The 17,000-nt window shown below is 59.0% G+C and overlaps 1 protein-coding gene across 1 annotated transcript in view; it reads left to right on the top strand.

The window, feature by feature from the left end:
• The window catches only part of CYTH4 (cytohesin 4), a 29,280-nt gene extending 17,840 nt beyond the window's left edge, over positions 1-11,440 (top strand). The window contains exons 9-13 of the mRNA XM_026479687.4: positions 5,484-5,595; positions 7,050-7,126; positions 7,510-7,581; positions 8,090-8,244; positions 9,449-11,440. Of these exons, the coding sequence (XP_026335472.1) occupies positions 5,484-5,595; positions 7,050-7,126; positions 7,510-7,581; positions 8,090-8,244; positions 9,449-9,521 (489 nt within the window). The 3' untranslated portion in view covers positions 9,522-11,440. The remainder of the gene's footprint in view (positions 1-5,483; positions 5,596-7,049; positions 7,127-7,509; positions 7,582-8,089; positions 8,245-9,448) is intronic.
• The last annotated feature ends 5,560 nt before the right edge of the window (positions 11,441-17,000 follow it).

The raw sequence follows: 17,000 nt of genomic DNA, 5'->3' as shown, positions 1-17,000 counted from the left end.
CGCACTTTCCAGAAAGGGTGCCTCACACAACTCGAGTGTTTTGCTTGGAAGCCCAGATTCTTAGACTCTCTGCATGTCAGAGCTGAAAATCCTCAGACTCTGTTAAAAGCCTTCCCTCCTTCAGACAGGGGGAAACTGAGTCTTCCATAAGGCAGCTCGCAAGCCAAGCGGAACGCAGGCCTCCTGTCTCTTCCTCAAACAGCCCCCACTCCTGCCACAGTGCGCCAGGCCCCGTGCCTGGCACAGGGCACCTAGGGATGAATCAACCACAGGCCCTGCCCAGGCCAAGTTCAGGGTCTGGTGGGAAGATGATGCATGTGTGAACCCTGTACTAACTACGGGGACGTAACTACAGAGACACAACTGTCATTCTCCTGGGGGCAGAGGAAGGGGGCCATCCTGGAAGACTTCACAGACATGATGGCTTCTGACATGGGCCTTGAAGGCTGAATGGGAGTTTTCCACAGAGGGAAGCAGAGAAAGGGCATTCCAGAAAGGGGAAACCGCCAGAATCCAGGCCTCGCCTGGCTGGGAAAGGGAGAAGGGTCCAGAGCGGCAGCTTGGGGTTGCGGGTATGTATGGACAGGAACAGGTGGCAAGGTGGGGCCGGAGCCTCCGAAGGAGGCTTCGAATGACAGCCTCAGAGGTTTGCCTGGTAACTATGGACAACACAGAGTTAGGAACTGTTTTGTGAACACGGGGGTGAGGTTCAGAGCCTGTGCAGCAAAGATGAATTGACAGTTCATTTCCAGGACTAAAGATGCCCCAGAGCTCAATAAAGCTCCTGTCGCCTCCCAGTGACAGCCTGGCAGGAGGGGAGGAGAGGGTGCGAACCCCACCCTTCCCAGCTTAGCACCCCGCCAACTCTGGGGGGGAAGCCTGGGTCTGGAAGGACTCGGGTGCCCCTCCCTGTTTAAGAATTGCCACGCCCTTAGCCCACCACCCTCCTTGGTCCCCAGAGTAGAAAGTTTATCATGGGGGCAAGGTGGGGGGACCACAACACAGAATGAGGCCTTGAGAGCTGGTTAGAGCTCCAGTCAAATCCCATCTCCCCCGTGCGTCTGTCGGTGACCTTGGGGAATGACTCACCCCCCGTCTCCAAGCCACCATTCTCTCAACCAGGATAATGACGCTTGCGTCACCGAGCTGCTGGGAGTAGCAATTTGTAAAAATGTAAAGGGCATAGCCCCTGCCAGGTAGAGAGCACAGGCTCTACATGGAGGCTTAGGTCACTCTGAAGAATAATTACCAATAATTTTAAAACCCCGGCACTTAGTAAAATGCCCAAAATCTAAAGTGCATTTGGGAATCGGTAAGCATCTCACTGTGGTGCTGGCGGGGGGAAGCTGGGCACACCTGGTCTGGCAGATAATGAGTTAATGACACGCCAGCATTATTGCCTCAGCCCCCCAACCCCCCCCATGAGCCTTCTTGAGCACCTCCCTCCTTGGGCATTTTTCCCAATTCAAGCCTTTTGTTAATAACAATGCACTACATTTGTGAAGAGCTTGTAACTTTCTCCTCCTGGGCTTTAGAGTCTAGCATCTCAATTTAGCTTCACACTCTGTCTGGGAGGTCTGGGAAGGGTTTATGACCCTCCTCGCAGCCAAGAGAAGCAGGCACAGAGGTGGGGAGGGGGGTGCGGAGAAGGAACAGAAGGTTGGAGTCATAACCACATCCAGATCCCGGCTCCCCCACTCTCTGGTTGTGCGACGTTTAAGTGGCTTGACCTCTCTGAGCTCCCAGCTCATAGGATTCATGTAGAAATGTAAGGTATTTAGCCAAGTGCCTGTGTCGTGAGTGTGGCTAATGAATCCAGAGGCTTCCCAAGGTGGGAAGAAAACCCCACAAGCCTGGTCCTTGCTCTTCGGGGCGTTTACTGCAGAAGTCTGGTGGGAGCCCGGGAGCTGTGCAGATTGGGGGGCGTCTGCCCGCCTTCTCTCTGGGCCTCATCTTCCCTATATGTAAAGCAAGAACTCACCTTTAAGCACCTTCAGAAATTCAGAGTTTGCCACCTGGCGGAAGGATTCCCCATCGTGGTCCTGGAGCTTGGGCCCTGCTGAGGATACATCATGCTTCTAAGCTGAAAGAGGCTTCGGAGAGGTGCACTATGGGAGGCAGGGGACAGGGGACAGGAGCCCGTCTTGCCCTGGCTATCCTGATAGGGCTGAGGCAGAATGCCTAAGAAACTCGGGGCAAAGGTACAGGGTGTGGACTCGGAGGATAGGGGATCAAATCCCAGCTCCCTTTGGCCATGACCTTGAGTGTGAGCCTCGGTTTCTTCATCCACAAAGTGGACAGATGACGGTGCCCTCAGGTGGTTCTCCTGAGAAGCCTAATTAATGCACTCTAAGCTCCTGGCACTTGGCAGGTACCCAAGAAATGCCAAGAAGGGAACCACTCACTTTGAGAGAGCTGCCCAGAGACGGAGCTCAGGTGGAAGAGGGGAAGAAGGAGAGAGGCCAAGAAGGAGGGCTCTCCAGCCTCTGGTGTTATAGGTGGAGAAACTGAGGCCCAGGCAGGGGAACAGTCTCCCAGTTCAGGGCATCCTCTGCTGCGGGCAGCCCTGGACCTCCTGGAACCTTGCCCAAACATCTCCATCAGCACTGGCCATGTACCAGGCCCAGTTCTGGGCCCTCTATGTTCTCATTAACTCCTCCTGACACCCTTAGGCAGTGGGCACCCCTCCCAGTTTACAACCAAGGAAACCGACCTCCAAGAGCAGTAGCTGGGTCTCATAGTTTGTGAGGACACCAGCTTCGAACCCACTTCTGTCTGACTCCAGCGCCCTTCCTTTGGCAGAGACCAGAAGGCAGGATTTGGGGATGGAGGACTTGGCTGTGTTTCCCAGCTACCAGTTGCTTCCTGGCTAATGGAATCTCAATTCATGTCATGGAACAGATCAGGGATCAATTTGGCTTCAGATCGGTCGGCTTCAGGCTCAGCTTGATCAGGGTGCTCAGTGAGGGCAGGACTCGATCTGCTCTCTCCATCTCTCAGCAGCCTTCTCCTCCATGTTGGCTTCCCTCCTAAGCAGGTGTCTTCAAGCTGCGGCAGAGATGGCCCAGGCGGCTTCGGGGTTCATTCTTGCTTAGCAGTTCAAACTAAAGTCCCAGAATTAAGGCTTATTGGCTGGCTTGGGTCACATCTCCTCCCTGAACCGGTCACCGGAGGCCAGTGGGAGGAAATGTTTGGATTGCCCAGATGGGGGTCATTCCCTCCTTCCTGGAGCCTGGGCCAGGGGGCGGTGAGTGTCAACCCCCCTCAGCCATCTGGACAGAGTGTCTGGGCAGGTGAGCCCCCAGAGGAGAACTGGGGGTAGAGAGAGACAGAGACAAGACCAGCAGACCCGCAGAACAGCTGGAAGGTGGCAGTTGTCTTTCTAATCACGTCTGCCCAGCCTGGTTTGGTGGCCGCCCACACCCGCACAGGGGTGTTTACTTACGGGGGAGGGCTGGTGTTTACAAGGTGCAGGGACGCTAGATGAACCGAGCCATTTCCTCTGTGGGGGCAGAATGTGCAAGCTGATAGGCGACCCACAGAAGCTGCCAGGGGGCCCCTTGTGGGTACCGCGGAGGATGAGGCCCCCCTGTGTGGCCCCCTGCTTGCCTCCAGGGCCTCCCCAATGTTGGTCTGTGCTGACAGCGGTGCTGACAAGGCCTTTCTGCCACTGGCCTTTGTTCGATCAGCCAGCACCACTTGGGAATTCCCAGGGCTGGGCCTGGGCTGGAGGGGCCGCAGGGCTTCCTAGCTGCACTAGGGGTACGGGGGTTCCACAAAAAGGGCAAGTGGTCCCTGCTCCTCCCTGCACCGCCTCCCCCCAGCACAGCCAGGCCGAGCCAGGGCCTCCAGAGTCAGTCCGAAGCTACCTCCATCGAGCCCAGGGAAAGCTGCTTCTGGTGGCATTGTAACCCCCAGCCCCAGAGCTATCAGGTCAGCAAAGACCTTTTAAAAACCAGCAAAACACCATTTCTAAAACTTTGGGGGACTCACACAGTACTTGTGAAATTTTTCATTTCAAATCTCAAGGAAACCATCGAAACAGCAGTATGCACAAAGGCAACAGAAGGAGATGACTTCATTATCTTCGAGACGAGATCCAGCATTGGGTCTGGTTTTAATAAGCAGAAACCGTTTAGAAACATATTTCCAAACAATTGAAAATATGGGCAGGTTGATCGTAGAACACAGGGCCCCGTGGCAGGGGGTTCAGAACACACCGGGATGATCCACTGCGGACATCCACATGGAGGTCTCAGCCCTAGCTTGCATACCTCCAGGGACGAGGAACTCATTACTATACCAGCTTGTTCCATCCATATTCCAGCAGCTCGAACTGCTAGAAGGTCCTGCATGGAGAACCGAAATCTATTTTCTGGGAACTCCCACCCCCGTGATTGCAGCCCACCCGGAACAGGTCTCTGCCCTTGAGAGCCGAGTTCGGCATCCCACCTTGACTCTGTCCTCGGGCCGGGCCTCTCGACACGGGCAGTCAATCCCCAACTCCCTGGTCGATCCTCTGTGTCCCCCGACCCAGGGTACACCTGGAAGTCTCTGCTATTGCACCTAAGCAAAAGGGGGGCCCCCTCCCCTCATGGATGTTACCTAAGGAGGCCCTAACCCTGGCTGCAGTGTCCCCAGTGTGTACGTGTGTCTGAGCGTTTATACACGTGTGCCCACACACAGGTGAACATGTGTGGGGGTGTTACAGGTCCCAGCTGGGTGTCCTTGTCTGCAACGCTCTCAGACCCAGGGGTGACCATCTCTGACTCCCTCATCTGACCTGGAAGAGGGGTGCTGGGTGGCTAGGTGAAGGCAGGAGCTGTATGCCTCCCTCCTTCCTCTTCAGCTTCCCCTGAACCTAAGGTAGGGAGGGGCTCTCATCCCTGTGGAGTCCATTTAGCAAGCCCCCCCCTCAAACGCTGAAGGGTCAGCATTTTTCTCTGTATTTCTGCTGATGAGGACCAGCAAATCCGATAGGGTGAGGAATAGGCCCAGGCTCACACAGCCATCAAGTGACTAAGCTGAGATTTTTAACCCAGATAGCCTGACGCCAAAGCCAGTGCTCTTCCGGAATTCCAGCAACAGGGGCCGGGGAGGGAGAGCTGGGGGGCGCGGTTACCATCAACCGCCTGGTCGGTAAGGAGTTGCCAACCTGTTTGAGGCCAGGCCCTGGGGGAGTCCTGGGGGTTGTGGCACCAGGCCTGCCCTGGGGGAGCGCCCCACCCAGTGGGGGAGACCCAGCCCGGCAAGCAGACAGGCACGGAAGTGGTGACAGGGTGGCAAGGGCCGTGGGTGAGGCGGCTGGGCACAGTCTCTCTGAGGAGCGGCCTCCCCGCGCACTGCTCTGGCCCCAGAGCAGGCGGACCTGGCACGCGGACCTGGCACGGAGAGTTCCCAGGCCACATGGGCCCCGCAGGGCTGAGGCTCCGGACTGGGCTGGACATCACAGCCCGGTCTTCCGCTCTCTTCTCTGGGGACAGAACCTCTTCGACAGCATCAAGAGCGAGCCCTTCTCCATCCCGGAGGACGACGGCAATGACCTCACTCATACCTTCTTCAACCCTGACCGCGAGGGCTGGCTTCTCAAGCTGGGTGAGGCGCACACTCGGGCACGCGGCAGACACACTCGGACACACGCAGGCACACACCGGACACACGCACACGTTAACATGCAGCCTCGGGGGTTAAGTCAGGTAACACACGCACGCACACACACACACACCCCGTTTCCTGACCCCCAGTGCAGCTGTCCGCCTGCCGCATCCCTCCATCTGTCTGTCCTGGGACAGTGGGGAGGGGGGGGTGGAGGACGAGCAGGAAGAGGAGATGACAGGCCAACAGTCCTATAGACCCTTCAACTACAGGCCTGTCTCTCTTCCTGGAGGGCTTCTGAGGAAGCCAGGCCCAGAGAGGTTAGGGTACCCATCTGAGGCCACACAGCCAACAAGTGGGTAGGCAGAGCGTTGGGCGTCCCTGAGGATGGGGGAGGAAGTGGGACAGGATGTGGCTCAGGGGAGCTTCCCTTCAGCATGATGAGGGGCTGGGAGAACCTCCCGCCTGCAGAGAGCAGCCACTGGTGGAGGCTGGGGTGACGGCTGCTGCCAGGTGGAGGCTGGGGTGACGGCAGGCTGCAGAATCTGGCAGGGGAGCTGCAGGGCCCAGCCGTCTGCCCCTGGCCCCAGGCACACTCCTGGATGCCTCCCCAGCAGAGGCAGCCCAGCCAGGGACAGTGGTATTTGGAGGCAGGTAAGGACAGACACCTCGTGTTGGAGCAGAGGCCTGGGCTGGGGCTGCCCGCCAAAGCCCTCCCTGTCCCTATGCCCCTATCCCAGCCCTTCTGCAGACCACAGGGCCTCCTTCCTTGCCTGATGGACTGTTCCCAGCCCCAGGGCGACTCTAAGTCACAGATCCCAGCTCCTCCACGCATGTGCCAGTGGTCAGGTTCCTCGGCCTCAGTTTCCACAGCTGTGAAACGGGGACCATGGTCACTGGGAGGGTTCAATGTGTGGCAAAAGGGCCAAGCACTTGGGCTCCGGAGCTAGGACGCCAGGCTCGAATCTGAGCTCTGCTGTAGGACCTTGAGCAGAAGACTGAGCCTCCCTGTGCCTTGGTCTCTTCATCCGTAAAATGGGGTTAATAACAGTCCCCTCCTCATAGGCAGTCCTAGGGATTACTAAGCAAATATTTTCTAAAAACATCTAGAACATTGCCTGGCAAGCCAAAGATGAAATGCTTAGCACGGTGCCAGGCAGGGAGCAGGCCAAGGAATGAGCTGAGGGGGAAGGGCGGCCACTGGGCCTGGGGCCTGATAGCAGAGGAGCCTTGAATGCCAGGTCAAGTGGCCAAGGGATGCCTGGGGTGATGGGCGCCACTAGGGTGTTTGAGTGACCAAGTGATGGGTCTGGGGGAAAGTGTGGTGGGTTGGGGGTTGGGAGGCTCGAGAGCAGGGGGCAGAGGAAAGCTCTCCAGGCCCTGCTGTCACGGAAGGAAGTGTCAGTGGCCCAGGGAGAGGAAGTCCAGCTGACTGCGCCGTTGGCCTCTTGCAGGGGGCCGCGTGAAGACATGGAAACGCCGCTGGTTCATCCTGACCGACAACTGTCTCTACTACTTCGAGTTCACCACTGTGAGCAGGGGTCTCCTGAGCCTGCCCCTGCCCCTCCCCACCCTCCCCGACTCCCTCTCAGCGGTCCGCTAACAGAGCTTGGGGCCCCTTTGAGATCATTCAGCCCCTCTCCGCACCCATTTCAGAGGGGGACAAACTGAGCTGACGGGCAGGGAGGAGGACGGGCAGGGCCAAGGGCCAAGGCAGAGCCACGCTTATAGTCCAGCCTCCTAACTCCCAGCCCCTCCATTCGCTGCTCCCCTCCCCCTCCAGGGCCAGACAGAGTCTGGGGAGATGAGTGCACTCCGCTATGGGTTTGGGGAGCCCCACAAGTTCATTCCCTGCCCTGGGTGTCAGGGCTGCATTTGCTGATCCTGGCCTTCCCCCCTCCCCCACTCCTGCAGGACAAGGAGCCGCGGGGTATCATACCTCTTGAGAACCTCTCTGTGCAGAAGGTGGATGACCCCAAGAAGCCAGTAGGTGGCGCAGTTGGGTCCTGAGAGCCCCAGCCAATGGGGGTGGGGGCGGGGACGTATTTCTGAAATGGGGTGGGAGGAGAGGGCAGCTGGCCTGGGCCCTCCAGGAGGCCCTCGGTGGGTGGAGCTCAGGGTTGCCTCGGTTTCCCTCCCAAGGGATCCTGGGAGGCAGGTCAATGGCATCAAAAGGGCATGGTCTCATTGTCTCTCAGAGCCTGCCTCTGACACTGGCCGATGGCCTTGAGTAAGTCTCTGCTCCCTTCTGAGCCTCAGTTTCCCCTGCAGTCAGCTGGGGGTTTTAGGGGAAATGGTGCATTTAGGTCGAGCTTGGCACATGGAAAGTTCTCAGCGTGAGGGGGAGCAGCTCCTGCCCCTTTGCCCGGCACGAGAAGCCGGCCCTGGGATGGGGTGCGTCTCGCTGTTTGTCCTCACTGAAGCCCAGGAAAGCCCTGCCAGCTGCCCTCTCCACCCACCCCTGCCCAGCCCTCACCCCACCACCTCCCCGCAGTTCTGCCTGGAGCTCTACAACCCCAGCTGCCGGGGCCAGAAGATCAAGGCGTGTAAGACGGACGGCGAGGGCAAGGTGGTGGAGGGCAAGCACGAGTCATACCGAATCTCTGCCTCCAGCCCGGAGGAGCGCGACCAGTGGATCGAGGCCATCCGGTAAGGGCTGCCTGGGCCTCCCGTCCCTTCCAGAGGCCCCTGATTCTCTCTGGGCCTTGTCTCCTTTTCCGCAAAAGGGCTAAATCCAGAATCTCCCTCCTGTCTCTGGCATGCAAATCCCTCCCGCCCGGATTCTGAAGCCAGCTCCTTGGGTGCCCGCACCATGCCGGGCCCCCGGGACACAGGGGAGTGAGGCCCCAACTTCATGGGCTGGCGGGACGATCCCGGGAGACGTAGCACGTAAAGCTCTTTGCCCAGTGCCCGGCACGTGGTCAGCACTCTTGAATGGCGCTCTCGTTAGCACCGGGATCCAAAGCGGCCCTAGAAAGACCTGGTGGAGAGGGAGGGAAGGGCTTTGTAGGGGGAAGGACCAGTACTGGCAAAGACAAGAGGGCAGGTCAGTGCGTGGCCTGCCTGGACAGCAGCCTGGAGTCCTGCTCTGCAGAGACTGGGTAGTAGGGGACCAGGCTGCACGGGATAGCAGGGCCTTGGTCACCATGGCAGCTAGTGTGGGTTTCTCCTGGGGCCACTGCGGAGACTGGGAAACAGAGAAGGGGTGTGGCCAGGTGTGGAAGGTGTAGGGGCTGATCTGGGGGTGCCGAGATGGGCAGTGGAGGGACAGGTGGAAGGGAGCCAGGTGAGGGGCAGGAGCCAATGGGGAGACATGGGTGACGGTGGGTCCTACCAGCCAGAGCAAGACACCGGAGTGGTCGCTTGGCCAGGGGCTGTGTCCCAGGGACTTGCGGGGTCTTTCCCCTCAAGCCATGCAGCAGTCTTGTGGAGGGGCCAGGCCAAACACACTCTGACCTCCATTTCACAAATGAGGCCCTGAGCCCCCCCACCCCCACCCAGGGGAGGGACCTGCCTCGCCACATAGTGGGGGGGGGCGGGGCGCAAGCAGGTCTGTTGGCTTCACCTGGGCTCTTTCTGAGAGAGAAGGAGTCTGAAGAGGGGCCCAGAGAACTTGCAGAATTCTCGAGGCTGTCTGCTCTCAGCCTCACCCTCTCCTGCCCGGCCCGTGGGACTCCGGGCAAGGCTGCCTCACCGTAACTTGGTCCTTGGTGGGGCCATCTGGCCTTCCTCCTGCAGCCGGGCAGGCCTTCCCCTCCCTGGGAGACCCACACGCCTGCTACAAGCCCTGGGAGCTGAGAGCCCCTTGGCAGCCAGCCCAGCCCTGCGATCTTTTCACCTGCTCTCATTTCAGAGCCAGCATCACCCGTGTCCCTTTCTACGACCTGGTCTCTGCTCGGAAAAAGAAGATTGCCAACAAGCACTGAGCTTCCTGGGAGGTGGTGCCTGGGGCCGGGCATCGTGGGAACCCCATGACCTGTGGTACCCGGAGACTTACGTCTCACCGCAGGGCACCCTTTCCTGGCCCACAGACATCTCCCTGCCCCCATGATTTTGAGCTACAGGGGGCTGGGGGGGGAGGCGCCAAGGCTCAGGAGGGTGGGTGGGAAACCCCAAGGGCTCAGATGTGGCACTTAGGTCCCCTGGCCCTTGGCACCCAGCCACCGCCAGGAAAGGCCCCCGCCTCCTGCCCCAAGTCACTGCAGCAAGGAGCAAGGAAAGCAGCCCCAGAACCAGCACCCTGTCCTCCCTTTGGGCCTCAGTTTCCTCTTCTGTGGAACATCTCCCATGCTCTGAAATGCTGTCGGCCCTCGAGGGAGGAGGAGCCATGGGAATCCTGAGTGCTTCCAGCCCTTGGCCCTGGCAATGTCTCCTCCTTCTGCTCAGGGGTTTCTCAGCCAGCCCCTTCCCTGTCTCCAGCTGGGACTTGGCCGTCCCTGTCTGAGGGACACACACACAGCTCAGACGCACAGACAGGACCGCTGGGAGACACCAGGAGCACTGGACTAGGAGTCCAGCACCCGCAATCTCCGTCCCAGCTCTGTCTCCAACTTGGTGTGTGCCCTCTCCAAGTCATACTCCTGTGGTTCTTGGAAAACTGCGGGGTTTGGATAGAAACGTCTTGGTGCCCTCTGTGTCTGTGCCCCCCACCCCCAGCAACAGTAACAGCCCCGGTGCAGAGCCCAGCGGTGCCCCAGCTGCCACCTGCCTCCTCACGGACCACTTCCTTTTGGTAGAAGGACAAGATTGTACTGGGCCAAGAAGGACAAGATGTCTGCACTTGTTGCCTGAGCCGGAGGGGCTCTGACCCAAGGCCACAGGGAAGCCAAGAGCAGAGTGGGGCTCCAATCGCAAGGATGTCCATTTTGGAGGAGGGGCAAGAGAGACTCCTCAAGAAAATGGCAGACAGTGTCCCACACAGGTGTATTCAAGCAGGGCTGGCGGTACAGCCAAGAAGCCAAGAAGAGAGAGCTTTGTGAACCATGGTTACCAGGAGGGCTGCCTGGAGGCAACACCCATGCCACTGAGTGACATAGAAGCTTGTGGCAGAGTCTCAGCCCTAGCCTCCCTGCTGACCACTGACTGGGGGTCCCATGGTGGTGAGGGGCTGCCCCAGCTGGGTCCTGGCATCCTGAGACCCGCGGCAGCGCATCAAGAGTTGAGCGGATTTCCCCGCACACAGGCGGGCAGCTCTGCCTCCAGGGAAGCCCCAGCCTGGAGGAGGATTCCTTGAACAGAAGCCCTTCTTACCCCCTCGCACGGGGGAGTCCCTGGAGGGAAGTTCCCTGGCAGGAAAGCGGGAGATGCTGTTGCCTCTGCCCCAAGCCTGAGTGGGCGAGCCGGAGCAAGGTGCATTCCCCAAGGGAGGGGAGGCAGTCTCTCCTCCCCTCCACCCCCACTGACACGTGCACGCCTTTCATGGAGTCAGGATAGAGTAGCTGTCTTGTGAGTGGTGAGATCCCCATCTCTGAGGTGTACAAGTGCCTGGTAATGACACGGTACTGAAGACGGCCTGGGTCGGGCATCTGCAGGGGGTCTTGGAGGACATTTGAGGACTTCTACAGATCCCATGTCAGCCTGGGAACTGGATGGCACCACTGCCACCTCCTTTGTCCCCTGAAGGGGCAGCCAGGGGTCATGGAAGGAGCACTAGGTTGAGGGTCATGGACTCTGAGGTCTTCTCCTGCCGCTGGCATGCACTGGCTGTGTGGCCTTCGCCCCGCCCTTTCCCTCTCTGGCTCTCAGCTTCCTCCCCCATCATTGAGAGGGCGGAAGTGTTGATTTTCCAGGCATGAGTGGCTGTCCTGAGAATCAGAAGACAGAATAAAGCTCATGGTCCATCTCAGGAGTGGGGACTGTCCCCTCTGTGATCACACCTGCCATCCTTGACCTCCCCCCAACCCAGGCCCTTCACCCTCGTACCTTTCCCAGCTGAAGGCAGGAGGGCCAGACAGGGAAAAGTGGGCCCCCAGAGGGCCCTGGACCCCCATCCTCAGGGCACCACAGCTGCCACTCGGACAGATGTCCCCAGAGGCTGGATTTGTGACAGAGGGCCCCTCAGAGCAGGGGCAGGGGTGAAGTGGCTCTGCCAAGGTCAGGGAAAGGCAAAAGAACTTCCCAGCAGGCAGTGCTGGCTGAAGAGAGAGTAAGTGGCTGCCTCGGGAGGCAGGTATCCAGCCTGTTTCTGGAAGGACACAAGCACAGGCTGGTGTCAATGGTCAATGGGGGGGGGGTTCCCGAGCTGGAATTCATAGCCTTCGCCTATTGGTACTTTCCACCATGTTTCAGCAGCCACAGTGGTCCAGGCACTAGGGGGACAAGCCCGCATGGGGTTTACAACCGGGCGATCCTGAATTCCGGGGTTCTAGGCAGCCCCCTCTGGGTGTGTAGGGCGCTGGAGTGGCCCCCACACCCCACCCCGGCCCCCTGCCTGAGATTCTGCCGTTGAGTTGCTCCCTGAAGACTGAAGGTGCTGACGCGATGGATTTCTCCGCACGTTCTTTCCTGCGGCCCCTGCGCCTACCATGAACCAGGCTCCGCACACGGAACCAGGCATCCGAAGATGATGGAGATAAAGCTGTGGCCCGCAAAGGGAGCTGGGTGCCGCTGGGGTAAACAGGTGCGAGGGGGCAGTGACAGCCTAGACCAAGCCGTGCTGTTAGGACGGGGGCACAGGGGGCGGTGGAGGGCTGGGCGGGGCAGAGGGGCTTCACAGAGGAGCTGTGTGCCCCCCCACACACACACACACGCACCAACTGTGAACTCCTCCCTGGCCAGACAGTCCCTGCTCGGTGCCTAGCACACAGTAGGTGCACGATGATTCTTGCTTAGAATGAAACCCACTGAAAAGGCCCTCTGGGCCTCAGCCTCACGGGGTGTGTAGAGACACAGGGAACTGGGAGAAAGTTAGTGCTGCTGTGGGGAGGGGGGGGGGATTGGCCAAAGAGGTGGACAGGCCACATCACAATAGGGAAGGACCAGTGGGCTCCGCCCAGGCCCCTGGCCGCTCCGCACGTGGCCTCTGCCCACCTTCCCACCGACCGCACTCCTCACTACGGACAGCAGGGGGCTCCCACCACACGTGAATGAGAGGCTCTATTGCGCAGCCAGCAGGGAGGCCTGAGAGCGGCCCCTTGCCGGAGGGGAAGCTGCCCGGAGTACAGCTTGGGCCTGAGCACCCTGGAAGAGGAAGCAGCTGGATATGCAGGCTCAACCAGCCCTCGCAGGCACCGATGAGCACGCGGACCTGCGCTCTCCCCTCCTGCTGGGCCCGGGGGCCCCTGCTCAGCCCAGGAGTCAGATACCCCGGCTCTCTCCCTCTCTGGCCCTGGGACCCTGCACTAGCCGCCTAGCCCCTCTAGTGCAACCCTCCTCCTTGAAGGGTTGAGCCAGGTGAGTTCCATGACACAGACCTTTAATGAGGACTTCCCTGTGCAAGAGGGTGTCAGACATGGGCCCAACGCAGCCCCTGCCCTGGGGTGAATTGAGACTGTTTGGGGGGTGGTGTAAGGGGAGAAGGTGCCAGGAAAGCCACCACTGTGAAGAGCCACAGGGGGGCAGTAGTGAGAGCCACCAGAGGGCCTGGGTTCAAGGCTTAACTCTGCCCTGTGTCTTTTTATTTTTTTTTTTTTAAGATCGTATTTACTTATTTGACAGAGAGACAGCAGCGACAGGGGGAACACAAGCAGGGGGAGTGGGAGAGGAAGAAGCAGGCTCCCAGCGGCACTCCCAGCGGCGGAGCCTGATGCAGGGCTCAATCCCAGAACGCCGGGATCACGCCCTGAGCCGAAGGCAGATGTTTAACGACTGAGCCACCCAGGCGCCCCTGCCCTGTGTCTTAAGCAAGTTTCCTAAACGATCTGAGCCTCAGATTTCCTATCTATAAAATGGGAATAATTCAATATGTTCAAAATACTTAGAACAGTGTTGGGTACCTACTCAGAGATATGTTAAGTGCTATCATTATCATTACAAGGCAAACCATGCTCGTGCTTTCATAGTACAAAACAGGCTGGGGCCATTGGAGGAGGAGATTCGCGGAGGCAGGAGTGTTGAAGATCTGGGAAGCCTTCCTGGAAGAGGTGCCCATGAAAGATAAGCTAAGTGGAGGCCTGGCTCTTCCAGCCAATGGGGCCAGGAGGAGCTAGGGTAAGGAGGCATAACAAGGCCAGGTACTTCTGGGATTCCCTTGGGCCCCAACCACAAGCCCCAGCAGGCCGAGAGTTTGAGGGAGGCTGGGCCCTGGCAAGGGCTGAGCTGCAGGCACAATAACCCCTCGAGTCTCTGAGACCACAGCGCCCCTTGTCATGATGCCTGACCGGGGATCCAGGAAATCCAGGAACGTGGCTGCTGAGCAGAGGCCATCCCAGAACAAGGGAGGACAGGCTTGGCACAGAATGCCCCGGGATGGAGTAGGAAAGAGCAAGGAGGCTCCGGGAAGCAAGAGGGGGGGCCTCTGCCCTGCGCCTGGGGAGTGGGGGAGCACTGCTGGCCTGGTAACCCGGCGCTGGCACTGGGACCCTGGGCCCGGATGCTAGCAGGCAGGAGATGGGGGCGGGCAGCCAGGAGTCGAGCGGCAGGTGTGAGAGACCTGGAGAAATTGATTTATTAGGGACAATGAAAGAAGCTAAATATGTTTGCTGGCTCAGCGATGACTCAGGCATTCCCCAGGGGTCCACAAAGTGTGAGCATCAAAGACTCAAAGACAGACCTCCTCCCACCCTGGCTGCCAGCTTCAAGGAGCCCCTCCTTCCCCTTGATGAAAGACCCACCGCCCCCCATGCCCGGAGGGCCTGGCCTCCGAGGGGCAGCAGAAACCCGGCCATTCCACCCAGCCTGCATGCCCCCCCCCCACCTTGCCAGACCTCCCCAGAATGGCTGAAGAAGTAAGACACATCTAGGTCAAAGCCTTGGCCTTGCCCCAAATTTCTGTGTGATCTTGGACAAGTGGCTGACCCTCTCTGGACCCACAATCACCAGAGAGGACCAATCCTCACCAAGAGCCCTAGCCCCCCCCACCCTGTCTGGCAGTGTCGTTCCCACCCCATCCGGCTTCTTCTAGGCAGCTGTGAGCACAGCCTCCTCCTTCTAAAATCCAACTTCCCTCCAGGAGAAAAGCCAGATTCCACAGGGCCTCCTTGGGGGAGGACATGCTCTTCCGGCACCTGGTTCCAGGCCAGCACTGGGCTACGGGAGAGACACAGATGTGTCAGAGTCTGAGGCCAGAGGGAGGGGAGAGAGAAAAGGGACAAATGACCTCCTGGAGCGGCAAAGCACTGGGGCCTGCAGGGAAGAACAGGGGAGAACGGCCGGTAGGGCTAGGGACACCTGCCAGACAGTGGGGAGGGGATGGTCCTGATGGGAGGGACGGCCCAGGGAAATGCACGGAGCCCCAGCACAGTGGTATGGCCCGTTAGGGAGCAGTTAGGGAGCAGCGAAGTGCTCAGTGGGCCTAGAGGGGAGTTGTACCTGGAAGGCAGACCCAGACCCGCAGACCCTGGAGCCCTGGAGCCAAGGAAGGGCTCGCTGTGAGAGTGGCTGGAGGCTATTTGTGGAAAGTCCAGCCGGCTGCTTGTGGGGATGGATTAAGGAGGCGCAGGGCAGCATGGGGGCTGGAGGAAAGGGATAAGGGACAGGCAGAGGCTGGACAGGAGCAGCATGGGGATGGGGTGGCGGGGAGAGCCAAGAGGCTTGAAACGCTTCTCCTGCACCCACTGTGCAAGACAGAGGCTAAGGCCTCCGTCACCTTTGCCCTAGAGGGCAGTATTTACAGAGGTCTCCTTTTATGTCCTCCTGTGAGTTCTTAGCTGACTCTCAAAACCAGCGCACAAAGACCCGGTGCTCCTGATCTGACCCAGACCCCCAGCCACCGCACAGTACCGAGCATCACGGCCGGGGCCGCCGATCACAGAGCACTAACTAGCACCGGGACCTCTGCCAACACGGCGCCTCCCCACCTCCCAACGCTCTCCAGCGTGGCACTGTCATCCCCGCTTTACAGATCCCCATTTCCAGGGCACGTGGCTCAGCCAGGAGGGCCTGAGCCAGCATGGAACCAGCGCTACCCGACTTGAGACCCATATAGATTTAGAGCGGCCACAAAATCATCATCCAAAGTGGAACCTGTGAGAAAGTACTAGAATGAGGGGATAGAGGGGATGCCAGCACAGGAGGAGTAAACCAGGCTGCCCCAGGTACCCTGAGACATATACTCACCCAAAAGACTGGTCACATCCACAGGAGTCCACCTGGGGACATCCAGGTGGCCCTGTTGGCCAGAAGGGATGCGACCTATAGCTGCTAAATCCTAGAGAAGCCAAGGGCAGTGGTTCTATCCAGCACACACACTGGGCCCCGGGCTCTACCACCACCCAACGCCAGGGAACTCTTCCCCTTCGTGAGTTTCCCCAAGTCCTGCCCCAGGGCTAGTGTGTGAGCTGATCACAAGGACCGTGAGCCAAGTCCACCATATGCCCTCTGCCGATGTTAGCTGTCGCTCTTAGATGTTTGATGGGGGCTTCCTTACAAGGGTGAGAGCAAGGGTACCCTGACAGGTGCCAGGAGCAGCCCACGCCATCCTTCCAAGACCAGCCGAAGCCCTCCTCCTACAGGAAATCCTCTCTGATCACCCCAGCCCCTTTAAGACTCCAGAGCTGTCCGAAAACGGGTGTGCTAGCCCCGAACCTCCAAAGGAGACCCAGCACCGGCTTCTGTCCTGATCTTAAGTGTTCACGGTTCTGGCTTTTGGCGAGCCGGTCTTGTGGTTTGGGGCTACAAGTCTTACGGGAGGGTATAAGCTTTAGTTCCGCTGCTAGACTCCAAAGTCCCCAAGCCCTCTCCTTCTCCCCATCTCTCAGCTGCTGCACGGGGACTTCCAGCCTCATCCAGCGACGCCCGGGCCTGTAAAATCATCCTTCTCCTTCCTCATGAGGAAACTGAGGCTCACAGAGCTTAAGGGGCATGTCCAAGGGCCGCCCCACCACGGAGGCTCCACGGGGAAGATGGAGGCAAAGGGTACCAACATGTACGGAGCGTGCGTTCTCTCTTTGCTTCTCTTAGTAGCCCGCGAGGTGGACAGGGTTATTCCTATTTAACGGATGAGTACGTGGAGGCCCGGCGAGGTTGTGACTTGCCCAGAGTCACGGGGCCAGGAGGTCACTCTGCTCAACTTGCTTCCACAGGGCTGTCGAGGAGGTCGGAGGACCTGCTGCGCAGCAGGGAGTTTGCAGATGCCCCAGAGGATTAACTCCTTGACCTTAACAGTCCCTTTGATCCTCTGAAGCAAAAGCTTAATTCCCTTTTCCTCCTCCTCCGGAGTTTCATTTAATGAATAAGAGCCCAGAGAGGACCCTACTTTGACCCAAAGAAAGTATTTTTTGAATAAAATGTCCCCTATTAAAAAAAAA

This window comes from Ursus arctos, unplaced genomic scaffold, assembly GCF_023065955.2.
Source record: "Ursus arctos isolate Adak ecotype North America unplaced genomic scaffold, UrsArc2.0 scaffold_21, whole genome shotgun sequence".
Lineage (NCBI taxonomy): Eukaryota > Metazoa > Chordata > Mammalia > Carnivora > Ursidae > Ursus > Ursus arctos.
This window is presented reverse-complemented; position numbering and strand designations above follow the sequence as displayed.